The following is a 12,930-nucleotide window of genomic DNA, read 5'->3' as shown; positions in this document are numbered from 1 at the left end:
GGCTAGGACTTTGCTTAGGCAGTAGGAACTGTGCCAGGCGCCGGCGTCCAGCCCTCTGGCTGTAACGGGATGCCGTGTAGCAGGCAAGTGCCTCTGCCCCCTGGCGCCCGTTCCCCCCGGCTTCGGATGAAATTGTGACCCACCACCCTCTTCCCAGCCCTTGGAACCCGGCCCTATCGCTCTGGGCGCGCAGCCTATCACGTGGCGCGGCGGTGCTGGGGAGGTGGGACCGCGGCTCCGCGGTTATTGGTGGAGGGCACGAGTCTCGGGCGCGCCCATTGGCTGCGGGGGGCGTTCTCGGGAAAGGGGGGTCTGGGAAGGCGTCCCGAGTGGGGAGAGGTGGCCTGAAAGTTAAAGGGAGCCGCGCGGCGGCTGGAAGTTAGAGTCCCAGGTGAGGGGCCGCAGGGAGGAGGCGGGAGGGCTGCTCTAGCGCACGGACGGATGCGGCTGCCCGCGGAGGGCGCCCACCTGAGCCCCGGCCCCCGCTCCTGCTGTCGCCGCCGCTGCCCCTGCCACCCTGGCTGGGATGCTGCCGCAGGCTGGCGCCTCCGCACCTCGGGGCTTATGAGCTGTACCAGGTACGTCCCCCACCAAGCCCTCAAGGCCCGGTGCCCGACCGCAGAAACGGCGACGAGGGCACGCATCAGGGACCCTCTCTGGTTCCTGCCTCACACACTTTCTCAGGCCAGCTTGCAGTTACACTGTGGGCATGGGACACTCTAGAAGAGCTTGAGGAAACTGTTGCTTCCTCGTGGAGAGGGCAATGCAGGGACCAGAGGTTGGATGGAGCCTGGCGGGACCCACGTGATGCACCGATTGGGGGTCCTGGCCAGGATGGGAGGCTGGGGCTGGGAGTCCAGACGACTCTTGGTCCCTACTGTGCCGAATTCGAACCTGACACTAGGCTTTTCCGCCTGGGAACCGACACTCCTAGAGCTGAGCCCTGGGATCTTGAGCAGAAGGGAAAGTCGCTGCGTCTCTCACCCCGCCTCGATTGCCCGTTACAACGTAGGGAAACACAGTAGGTGATCTCTCAGGTCGCTGAGGGCTACGGGACACGGAGCGCACCGGCGGCTGGGGCCACTCCGAGCCGAGCCACCTCGGGTCCCCGGCCCCCAGACGGGCCGTCCTGGGCCGGCGGGGTCGAGGTGGCCGCGCGGGGACGCTCTCGCGGCGCCTCTCCGTCCGGGGTGGCCCCGCCGCCCCGCCCTGGTGTGATAACTAGGGCTCCTCCTCCTCGTCGTCTTCCTCCCCCTGCCGGTCACAACTCCGGGAACCCAGCCCAAGCCCTGCCTCCCGGACACACACCGAGGCTCACGTAGTCTGGTGGCGGCAGCCTCCCCTGCCACCTCCCTCCGGGTTCTCCGATGCAGCGAGCCAGCTGGAAAGGGGGCTTCCCCGCGGCCCCACAGGTGGGTTCCCGCCCGGCGAAGGATCTCTGGGAGGGGTTGGGAGCGGGGTGCAGCCCGGGCCTGGCTGGACCCAGGAGACAGTGACCTGTGGGATCTTCGAAGCCAGGACGCCCCGGCCTGCCCCCGTGTCCTGTTCCTGTCCGTTTTGAGTCCAGAAAAAGAGGTGTGGAAGCGACTCAGTGCAAAAGAGGGAGCAGAGAGGCCAGAACATACTAGAAGGTTTGGGCTCTCTCCTGGTATTGTTTGCTGCAGAAGAGGAGAAAATTGAGAACTTGGAGAGTTGCTAGAAGATGTTGGGGCCTGTGGTGTGTGTGGCCAGGCCTCCCTGGGAGACCCACGGCCCAGGAGAAGCCAGAGGAAGGCCTTCAGGCTGGGGTGCAGAGGAGAAGAGGAAATGGTTCATTTGGCAGGGTTGTCCAGGAGCCAAGACTAAAGTGAAGACAGCTGGAGGATTTACCCCAAAAGTAAAGTTGAGGTATTTAGGGAAAAGTTAGTGGGAAAAGAAGAACCATCAGGCAATATCAGCAACCCAGAATGTCAGAGCTCAAAGGGATCTCAGGGGAGAAGCTCAAGCCCAGAGAGTTTGAGTAATTTGCCCTGAGTGCCACAATGGCACCCCACTCCAGTACTCTTGCCTGGAAAATCCCATGGACAGAGGAGCCTGGTAGGCTGCAATCCATGGGGTCGCTAAGAGTCGGACACGACTGAGCGACTTCACTTTGACTTTTCACTTTCATGCATTGGAGAAGGAAATGGCAACCCACTCCAGTGTTCTTGCCTGGAGAATCCCAGGGACGGGGGAGCCTGGTGGGCTGCCGTCTATGGGGTTGCACAGAGTCAGACATGACTGAAGTGACTTAGCATAGCATAGCCACAGCAATGTGTAGGCATTCCTAGGCCAGTGTGCTGTATTTCATATTGGACACTTCTAGATGCAAACACTGTGCCATTTTAACTTATCTCTTTCCTATAACATGCAACCTCATCCACAGATATTTATCTCAGAGATGCTTTGGATGGCGGTGACAGAATAGAGGAGTCCAAGTGGCATCTAGGGCTGCGAATAACAGCCCCATGGTCAGAGTACCATGGGAAAGATGCCAACTTTGTTCACACTATGGCAGCCAAACCTTTTGGGAGCAAATAGAGAAATGCCAAAGGCATAGGTGGCCACATCTTTAAAACAAAAATTATACCTGGTAACTTGGTTGTCAACGCTTACCTTCACAACGTAGCTTCAGTGTTCCTGGTGAGTTATTGGTGCGTCTGATATTTCTGTCTTTTCTTATCAGAGTGCAAGAGAATGGGGGAGGCAATGTGTTGGCCTCAATACAAAAGAAAAAGATTTGCCTTCTATAAAAGGCACAGCCAGAGAGTCAGTAGTTCAGCTGCTTGAAACTGTGAAGGTTATAGGGTTATTTTCTGTACAAGTTGATAGATTTTAGAGAAGAATCACCATTACACGTAACCCTTGCCAGCTGTCTTGAGAGGGTGTGTTGTTTGTTACTAGTGGAACAGGGAAAACTTTTATGCAAAACTCTCCATGTTCTTTCTGATTTGCATGGAGTGTTAGGGTTTGTCCTCTTTTTGACCAGAAACACTGAAATGTACCCTTAGACACGTCCAGTCTCTCATGGGGCAAGACTGATCTCCTAGGCATCTATTTGGAAGCAAAAGTTTTGAGAATCCCTGCTGGTCTGAGTAACAGCTACTCACAGTCTCGTGACCTTGTCCTGCAAAGAACTGGTATCCAGGTCCGATGTCATCTCTGCTGGTTCAGTTGTGTGTCCACATCTCCTTCTGTTTTTTTTTTCCCTGACCAACCTTGGTGACTCATATTACCTGGCTGGGCGAGGGAAAGGGCAGAGCTCCCAAAGAGTCTCTCATAAGAGAGGGCGTGAGTACAGCCCAACGCATCCTGTGTTGGAACTGATCATTTTCATGCCATTTAAGGATTAAAGCACCTATCCAGGTGCCTGCCTTTCAGGAACTTAGGAAGCTCTGATTACCTTGCGTGTCTCCAGTGACAGGAGTGTGTCTGGGTGTTGGTCATCATGGTCAGGGTCCATCAGGGAGTTTCTGAGCAGAAGATCAGGAAGGCTTACACCAAACCAGCACTTTGGTGCACCAGTTCTTGGAGGATGATCTGGTGAATAAAAACTGGAATCTACCTGTGAGGACAGACAAGGGAGCCAAGAGTCAGACTGCACCCTCTGTTGAGGCCACAGGGGTTAGTGACCTCCCCTCCAGCGCTGGCAACACTGAAAAAGTGAAGGGATTCTGGGCCGGAGCCCAAGAGGAACACCTGGGCCCCCAGGTGGTTCACCTTCCTTTTGCCTTTCATGGAGAAAGTCACACAACCAATTCCACTCTGGAAAGTGCCAGTGGAATTGTTTGTTTAGTTCCAGTCCACCGTGCCAGTGGAGTCTGGCTCTGACTCCAGCCTTACCTCCTTAACCCCCCAACCCCCTGTTCTTAAAGCTCGGTGATAAAAGGGATCCCAGGGGTACATTTATACCTCTGGGTCCAAATACTGAAACTTTACCAAGGCTTTCAACTAAGCCTCTCCAACTGGCGGGGTTAGAACTAGAGAGCAATTGCAGTTGACTGCAAGTGTGCAGGAGAAGGCAATGGCACCCCACTCCAGTACTCTTGCCTGGAAAATCCCATGGACAGAGGAGCCTGGTAGGCTACAGTCCATGGGGTCGCTAAGAGTCAGACACGACTGAGCGACTTCACTTTGACTTTTCACTTTCATACATTGAAGAAGGAAATGGCAACCCACTCCAGTGTTCTTGCCTGGAGAATCCCAGGGACGGGGGAGCCTGGGGGGCTGCTGTCTATGGGGTCGCACAGAGTCGAACACGACCGAAGCGACTTAGCAGCAGCAGCAGCAAGTGTGCAATTGCTTTCACTGATCTGCTTGTGTCAGAATTCTGTTTCCAAAATATTTTGAGAGCTCCCCAATCATTTTCTAATGATCTGTTTTAAGGTGGTGCGGGAAAGCACGTAGAGAGCCTGCAGTTGACCTTGTGCTGACTCAGGCCAGGAGGAAGCTGCTGTGGCCGAGGAGGAACCCTTCCTCCCTTAGTTCATACCCAGGTTGTCAGGGGTGGGCAGAGGAGGAAGGGCTGGGATATGTGGCTTTGCCTGCTGTTTGGTTATTTTTAATTAACAATTCATTCAAAAAACAAAAGCTACCTGTGTTAAAAGTAGAACTGAATGATTCCAATGCATTCTAACAGAGTTTTGCAATGAACAGAGGAAAAGAAAAATTGAATTACTTTTTAGGCATAGGGTTTTTTGGTGTTTGTTTGTTTTACATTGAACCCCTTAGTGAACCCCCCACTGACATTTTTTTTTTTTTAAAGCTGTCTTGCCCAGTTCAGTCAGAACTTGCCTTTCCAGAACAATTGCATGGGTGTAAACAAATATAATAGCCAATTTGCTCCTAAAATTTTCACTTGTTTCACTGTGTTAGAGGAGAAACAGTAACACAGATATCCTTTAAAATGCATCTTGATGGCTACTTTCTGGCTATAAATTAAGATAAAAACATTTAGAAAGGTTGGGCCATTTCAGACTAATACAGGTACTTGTGTTTATTGTTTTGTCTCTCAACGTGTGGGTTTCTCCACTTGGTCATTACTAAGTGATTCCTGCATCCCGAGGAAGTGCTGTTTTTGTTTGTTTTGGAAAATGGGATCAAACCCAATATGTCTTCATACTTTCTCATTTTTCTTTATATATTTGATCATCAAAATCAAGCTGAAGAGCAGATATTATTTATGGGTCTGGTATTGTATGTGAGACCAATGATCTCCACTCTTGTCAGAAGATGAGCAACATTTTGCCAGTCTTTCTCCTGAACTACCATCATCAATCCACAGCACAGCAACCCCCATGGAGGGGAGACGAGGGGAGGCCTGAGAGTTGGTACCCCAACATACCACCACACACTGTTGCCACACTAGAGCCTTTGCCATGCAGGAAGATGTGATTGGCAACTAATCCAGATCCTGTGTTCTGTGATTCTCAGACCAAAGATTTTAATCCAGATTTCATCACTGACTTCTTCAGTTAGCCCTTTGGAACTGTCAAATCAGGATATCAATTTGCCATGGTAAATAGAAATTCAAATAGCTTGGCTCTAGTGTGACAATAGTGTTGGGTGAATTTTGGCAAATCTTAAGATATCTGAGATGTTTTACTATATTCATTCTGTTTTCTTGGTTAGAGAAGTTCTATTATTTTAGAAAAGATAAGACAGTACAAATCAGGAAAACAGAAATTTCCTGAAATCCCATCACCTTGATATTTTGGCAGTTTTAAGTATATCTCTAGTCTTTATTCTGTGCATATATGTAATAATTTTGCCCTACAAATCTAGTCTTTCTGCATAATTTTATCTTCTCCATTTTTTACATTGACAGTGAAAGTGAAAGTCACTCAGACATGTTCGACTCTTTGTGACCCCATGGACTGTATAGTATAGACTTGATTGTATAGATTGTACAGACTGGACTGTATAGAATTCACCAGACCAGAATACTGAAGTGGGTAGCCTTTCCCTTCTCCAGGTTATCTTCCCAACCCAGGGACCAAACCCAGGTCCCCTGCATTGCAGATGGATTCTTTACCAGCTAAGCCACAAGGGAAGCCCAAGAATACTAGAGTGGGTAGCCTATCCCTTTTCTAGCAGATCTTTCTGACCTCAGAATCAAACCAGGGTCTCCTACATTGCAGGTGGATTCTTTACAAACTTAGCCATCAAGGAAATCCATTTTTTACATTAATCTTATATTATGAATTTTTATGCCTTTTAAATATTTTTTACAAATAATGATTTTAATGATGATATAAAATTGTATCACATGAATATAGTATATTTGATTTAATCGGCTACCTGTTATTGGTCAGTTTATTTTCTCACATTTCTCCCTCCACTTAATGTTGCATTGAACAATTTAATACATTAATCTTCATGCATTTTAAATTATTCCCTTAAGTTTAACACTTGTATGTGATATAAGAACCTGAAAATAAAAGATTTAGAAATTTTGTGCCATTTGGACTAATATAGATATTTGTACTATCTTTTGAAATTCTTTCCTAACTCATTAGGTAAAAACAGGCACTATTTTCTAATCTAAATTTCTTAAATTACTTATAATTTTGACATTTTGCATATTTATAAGCCACTTTTAAATTTCTTCTATGAATTTTCTATTTGTGCTCTTTGCTCATTTTTCTACATGGAATATTTGACTTTGTTATTATTTTATAAAATCTCTTTATATATTAATGTATTAACACTTTGCTGCCATGCTTTTTGGAAAATATTTCCCCAGTTTGTCTTTTTTTTTTTTTTTTTTTTTAGTTTTACTTACTTTATTCCCTTATAGAAAAAACATGGTTTTTATGAAGTCAGATTCATGTAATCTTTAGCATGATTCTCTTTGCTTTTTATTCTTATAGAGGCTGTTTTCACTGTAGAAAAAAAAATTATTCACTGATACGAAAAGTTTAAAAATACTAAATTTCTGGCACTTTTTAAAAAACATACTAGAATATAAAAATCTATTGTACATTGAATGAAGACAGGTTGGGGTCTGTCTTCACTACTGAATCTAGGGTCTGGCATCATGCCTGGCACATAGCAAACGACAATCAGTATTTGTGGGAGGAATTAATTTCTTTTTATTGGATGAAAGCAGGATTTACCAAACTGTGTTCAGCAAGGTGCTCCACAAAAAATGGAGGCTTCCCTCATTAGGAATAAGTTTTGGAAACTCCACAAACAGCATGCGCTTTTCATTATTCCCCACAATCATCAGTGCACTGAAGGCCTCAAGAAGTCCTGACAGGGAATCCCATGAACTGGTTTTAAGACCAGTGGTTCCATACTTCTTTGGTTTTAACCTTGGGCCTCTCCCCCTGCCCACCCTCCACTTATATGCTTTTAATCTCCCCTGAAACCACGGTCACACTGGACCACCCTTGAGTTAACAATGAGCTGTGGCCACGTGGGCGGAGATGAAGGCAAACGCAGCTTGCCAGTCCCTGTTGGAAGGATGAATCTGAATGTCTGTCTGACCTCCTTTCTGTTTCTGTCTTTCCTCTTGGCCAGGGTTCTAGCGTGTTCCTCTAGCCCCGTGATGGCCGTGGACATCGAGTGCAGGTACAGCTGCATGGCCCCCTCCTTGCGCAGAGAGCGGTTTGCCTTCCAGATTGCCCCGAAGCCAAGCAAACCTCTGAGGCCTTGTATTCAGCTGAGCGGCAAGAATGAAGCCAGTGGGACGGTGGCCCCGACGGTCCAGGAGAAAAAGGTGAAGAAGCGGGTGTCCTTCGCCGACAACCAGGGGCTGGCCCTGACGATGGTCAAAGTGTTCTCCGAGTTCGATGACCCGTTAGATATTCCGCTGAACATCACCGAGCTCCTGGACAGCATCGTGAGCCTGACAACAGCGGAGAGCGAGAGCTTTGTGCTGGATTTCTCGCAGCCATCAGCGGACTACCTGGACTTCAGAAATCGGCTTCAGACCGACCACGTGTGCCTGGAGAACTGCGTTCTGAAGGACAGGTCCATTGCAGGCACCGTGAAGGTGCAGAACCTCGCGTTCGAGAAGACGGTGAAAGTCCGGATGACCTTTGACACCTGGAAGAGCTTCACAGACTTTCCCTGTTGGTACGTGAAGGACACGTACGCGGGTTCAGACAAGGACACGTTCTCCTTTGACATCAGCTTGCCTGAGAAAATTCAGTCTTACGAGAGGATGGAGTTCGCCGTGTGCTATGAGTGCAATGGACAGACGTACTGGGACAGCAACAAAGGCAAAAACTATAGGATCATCCGGGCGGAGCTGCAGTCTACCCAGGGAACAGCCCAGCCGCCAAACGGACCAGATTTTGAAATAGCCTTTGACCAGTTTGGAAGCCCTCGGTGTTCCTACGGTCTGTTTCCGGAGTGGCCTAGTTATTTAGGATACGAGAAGCTTGGGCCATACTACTAGTGACAGCCTGGGATGGAGCCGGGCTCAGTGGGTGCGGATGAGCCGAGCTGCAGTCGTCCTGAGATGGAGAGGGAAGCCCGGAGAAGAGCTGAACTGCCATCATACACAGTTTTGAAAGTAAAGGATCCTAGTCACTTTTCTCCTTCAATCAGCCAAGACAGCCAGGTTTTGATCACAGAACTGGGTTCATGCTTGGAGGAGATGGCTGTGCTGGTCCGTTTGGCAATGACGGTCTGTCTGAGCAGGATGATGCTGGAAAGGGTCTGGCCGGGACCCAGGCTTGTGGGTAGCCCTGGCTAGGCCAGAGGATGTTGGCTCGGTGATAAGGAGTCCCTCTCCTCTTGGGTGTGGGAAGTCAGTCCCCTGGCAAGCCCTCGGTCCTCCCCGTGGCCCCTCTTCTGGGGGTCTTCACCACCCAGCCGGGGCCTTCTCACCTGTTGCATGGGCTTTACACTTTATCTCTGCATTTTTTGTGCACTTGGTTTTCTTCCACAGTTCAGCTGCTGTTCAGGAAAAGATGATGCAGGCCGATCAACTTGTGATGGAGACGGGCATTTCCTCTTTCTGACCCTGTTTTGACAGCCCAGCAGAGAACGACACACCAGCAATGGGAAGTCAGCTGGCTCCTGGGCGGTGTCACCAATGGTGCACTAGGCTGATGCCAGCAGGACAGGCATGAATGGGACGCTTAGCTTCTCCTCTTGGCTTTGGGGGAGCTTTCTAAGCCCTCGCTCTTACCCTGAGTCACCGGACAGCTTGGTTACAAGACTTGTTGTAACTTGCTCAGCTGGCTTGCCCGTGTCTCTTTCTTCACAAAAGGATTTTAGAATCTCTTTTCCTGGAGAGTCATCATTTACGCCATGTTTGGGACGTTTGGATTTGCAGATTCAATATATCCTCCACACCTCCAGAAAACATTTGGTTGTATTTTGACTCTGATTTACAACATCCACATTGTAAACAACACTTTACCAGCCCCCACGGACTTTGATTTGGTAGTTCTTATTTATGGTGTGTGGGTGTGGAAAGGGATGGGGAGAAAAACCTCATCAAGTTCTCAGATTTGATTTTTACTGTTTGCCAACTCTGAAGTATCATAGACTCATTGTTCTTAACCACATTGGACTAAAACATTAAAAGTCTGTTGGTTCACACTGTTGTGAGATTCCTGGGACTTTCCTCATCCAATGGATCCCCAAATCCTGTGATTTTTCTTGGGCAAGATTCATTGGTACTTGGGAGTGTTTAAAAAGTACTTTTATATGTGTATTTGTAGAAGGTTTGGGTTTTGTTTTTATTTTCAGAACTTAATTAAAGGACCGCCTCGTTTTTCTTCTGCCTGATCTTACTAAAGCGAGGTCTTCCTAAGGGGAGGCAGGAGACGGGATACCCCACTCCCTAGATCTGGGGACACAGACCTTGGACTCTGCACGCAAAGAGCCTTCTTTTGCTTGCATTCTCCAGATCAGTTGGAAGAGACCTCCTGGTTTCTGTGGCTTTTGTAAATCAGCATTGAGCAGATCTCGAGTGTCTTGGCTCCTAGAGTTTTGTGGTTGGGTTTTTTTTTTTCTTTTCTTTTTGAACTTTAAAATGTTTTGATTTTTTAAAATGCTCTTAAGTGGTGTTCCATAGAGTTCTTATCCCTGAAACCGGCTGTGATTAGTCTGCAACGTAGTGCTTAATTTTTTATGTCTCTCCCCCGTGGCCAATGCTGGGGGATTACATGCTAATAAAATTTAAGGGACAATCACATTTTTTTCTTATGCTGACATTGGGCAGAACTAGGTTTTATGTAAGCATGTCTTACATCCAGTACACAGACAAGATTCTCTATATTATAAATCTGGTGATCAGAATTGTTATACAAGAGTGTAAATCTACACCATTTGGAAGCAAACCTAATTTTATACGGGTCATGAATTTATTTTGCTTTAAGAAGTCCCCTCCCTCCTGTAGTTTATGAAAGGTACAAAGTGTGCTGTCATTTCCTTATGACTAGATCGTTCTCTGTTAGTAAGAAAAATGCCCCAAGTGACTTCTGTATGGTTTTCAGTCATTGTGATCTGAAGGCATTCCCGTGTCAAAATTTGAAATATGGTAATTCAGTGATAAGTATCTCTTTCAAAACAACCACAAACCCTCCCCCTACCCTTCTTTCCTCCCAGCTCACCCCAGCTTTTGTGCTGGGGGCACTGGTTGCAAACCCCCTCACCAGTGCACCTGGGTTGCTCACCCCACCGGGCAAGTCCTTACCTGCTGGCAAAGAAAGACCCTTCTCTGACTAAAGCAAGTGCCTGCCCTGGCTCCCCAGCAGCATTGTCAGGCAGTGAGGTTTTGGCCTCTGAAGAGCACTATCTCCTCTTCACCAGTCAGTCTCCTTTTGGGCTTCCCACATGGTGCTAGTGGTGAGGAACCCACCTGCTAATGCAGAAAACTTAAGACAAGTTTGAGCCCTGGGTTGGGAAGATTCACTGGAGGAGATCATGGCAACCCACTCCAGTGTTCTTGCCTGGAGAATCCCACAGACAGAGGAGCTTGGCGGGCTGCCGTCCATAGAGTCATAAAAAGTTGGACACTACTGAAGTGATTTAGCACACGCATGCTGTCTGCTTTGGGGCCAGTTCTCTCCCAGGATACCAACAGCTGGCCTCAGGACCTGCTCCCAGGGGCTCTCTCCTCGGTTCCTAACTCACCAGCAGTAATATGTCCACACACTTCAGAAAGGGACAGGTTTCTTATCTGGAGACATGACTGTAGCCTGACCTGTAGGTCTGACTCTCTTGGTTATAATGACAAGTGGCCCCTTCCCAACTCGCCCCCGCCACCGCCCCGCCAAAGGACCAGCCTTCTGCCAGTGGTGCAGCTGTCCAGGGGCGGGGAGGCAGCTTCATTTCTGTTTCACATTTATTCCCCATATGTCCTGGGGAGCGTTTGCAAATTAGGTGCAATAAATAAACTAGGTGCTCTAAAGATAGATTTTACACAATAAGCTTTCAGTGTTTCTTGGAAGATGGCAGCATTTGGGCAAGACTGTTTGTTTTTTTCTTCAAGTGTTCTTGTTACAGGTGAAAAACAGTGAAGTTACGTAGTTCTCCAGAGATTAAAATGATTTCAGAGTCAGGGTAGAGTGTATTTTCTAAGATTGAACGGTGGCAAAACATTATTCTTTCAATGTTTTTTCTAAAGATGTAAATTTTAAACTGCTAAAAGAATGTTTTGGGGTTTTGATCTTTGCTTATTATTTGACATTTTTAAAAACAAGCATTACTTGTAGTCACTGGGATACTAAATGACTTCTCTCTATATATACATATGTGTACAAACCCCCCAAAAGTATTGGCTCACTTTTCAGAAGAGCCGTGGGCTAGGGTTTCCCTCTTAATGGACAGTGAGTGAAAACTTCAGTATCCTTCCGTCAAAGCCCTCGACAGGATGTGATTTGCTAGAGAAAGCACCATGGCTTCTGCCCTGGGAGGTCCTGACGTCCTCGTCTTTCCTGAAATGACCACGGACATTGGGGCTAAGATGTTATACTTACAGTGGGATCTCTCAGGTCATCTGAAGACACTTTGCCAGCGAATCTTCACTTCCTGAAGTGGGACACATCTGAACGGGGAGGGACAGACAGCCGTGCGGACGGGCAGCTTTTCCTTGTTAGGGTTGTAAAGCATTGAAGCTCAAGTTGTAAAGCTGTGGATGCTTTTAGTCTTGTTTATCAGTTTCTAAAGTCGGCTGGACCTGTGAGGACTCCAAGAACACAGCTGTGGTGGTGGCAGTCTGCTCTTACTTCTATGTGAATGTAGAACCGGAGACTCAACTTCATTTTCATGCCTAAAAGTGCCTTGTCGAGAAAGTTCCACAGGTTTTTTTTTTTTTTAATACATATTTTTGTACAAAAAGGGGAAATGCACTTTAAAAATCACAAGAATGGATGCCTTGTGTGTAGTATAAGAGAGTGGTTTGTTTGGATCTCAAATGCAAAAATGTAATAAAGGTAGAAAACCCAAAATGGAAAGTGTCCTATTTTAAAACTGACTCTCTTACAGTCAGAGGTTGGGGAGGAACATTTTCAATCAGTGTGTTTCCACATATAGAAAGCCAGTTTCCAAAAGGGCTAGGACACAATCAGTGGCTAAGCTGAAAAGCTGGAAGATGCAGAGAAAGGAGTAATTGCTTTTTAAGCTGTTAAAGCAGCCAAGGCTGATTATAACTAAGAAAGTGATTGCCAGGGAAGAGGAACAGGGGCCTGAGTTGTTATAAATCGTTTTTCATGATCTCAGGGTAGATCTCTTCCTACCCTCTCACTTGCTCTTGAAGAGTATTTTTGGTTTAATGTATGCAACAGTGGGAAAACTAATAAGCAGCTATCATAACTTGGAACTGTTTAATCAGACAGACTTTGCAACCAGCAAACCACACAGCTCCTAGTGGGGCCCTGCCTCCAAGGGGTGCAGGACATTCACCCTAAGTAAGAGTTCAGAGATGTTTTATTTCAAAGTTCAGAA

The 12,930-nt window shown here is 47.3% G+C and overlaps 1 protein-coding gene across 2 annotated transcripts; it reads left to right on the top strand.

Annotated features, from left to right (window-relative positions):
- The first annotated feature begins 299 nt into the window (after window positions 1-299).
- On the top strand, window positions 300-12,434 carry PPP1R3B (protein phosphatase 1 regulatory subunit 3B). 2 transcript variants are annotated; one of them, XM_061404382.1, is made up of 2 exons: window positions 300-578; window positions 7,543-12,434. In XM_061404382.1, the coding sequence occupies exons 1-2, from the start codon at window positions 442-444 to the stop codon at window positions 8,423-8,425; spliced, it is 1,020 nt and encodes a 339-aa protein (XP_061260366.1). In that variant the 5' UTR covers window positions 300-441; the 3' UTR covers window positions 8,426-12,434. The 2 variants fall into 2 exon arrangements, with proteins under 2 accessions (XP_061260366.1, XP_061260367.1); XM_061404383.1 differs by lacking the exon at window positions 300-578 and adding an exon at window positions 1,133-1,412.
- The last annotated feature ends 496 nt before the right edge of the window (window positions 12,435-12,930 follow it).

The sequence above is a fragment of the Bos javanicus genome, chromosome 27 (genome assembly GCF_032452875.1).
Source record: "Bos javanicus breed banteng chromosome 27, ARS-OSU_banteng_1.0, whole genome shotgun sequence".
NCBI classification, from domain to species: domain Eukaryota; kingdom Metazoa; phylum Chordata; class Mammalia; order Artiodactyla; family Bovidae; genus Bos; species Bos javanicus.
The sequence above is the reverse complement of the archived record's forward strand: the minus strand, read 5'-3'. Positions and strand labels throughout refer to the sequence as shown.

Excerpts from the sequence above, each read along its gene's own strand:
- PPP1R3B (XM_061404382.1), top strand. The coding sequence starts at position 442 with ATGCGGCTGCCCGCGGAGGGCGCCCACCTGAGCCCCGGCCCCCGCTCC. Across the intron at positions 579-7,542 it reads GGGCTTATGAGCTGTACCAG|GGTTCTAGCGTGTTCCTCTA; the intron begins GTACGTCCCCCA and ends CCTCTTGGCCAG.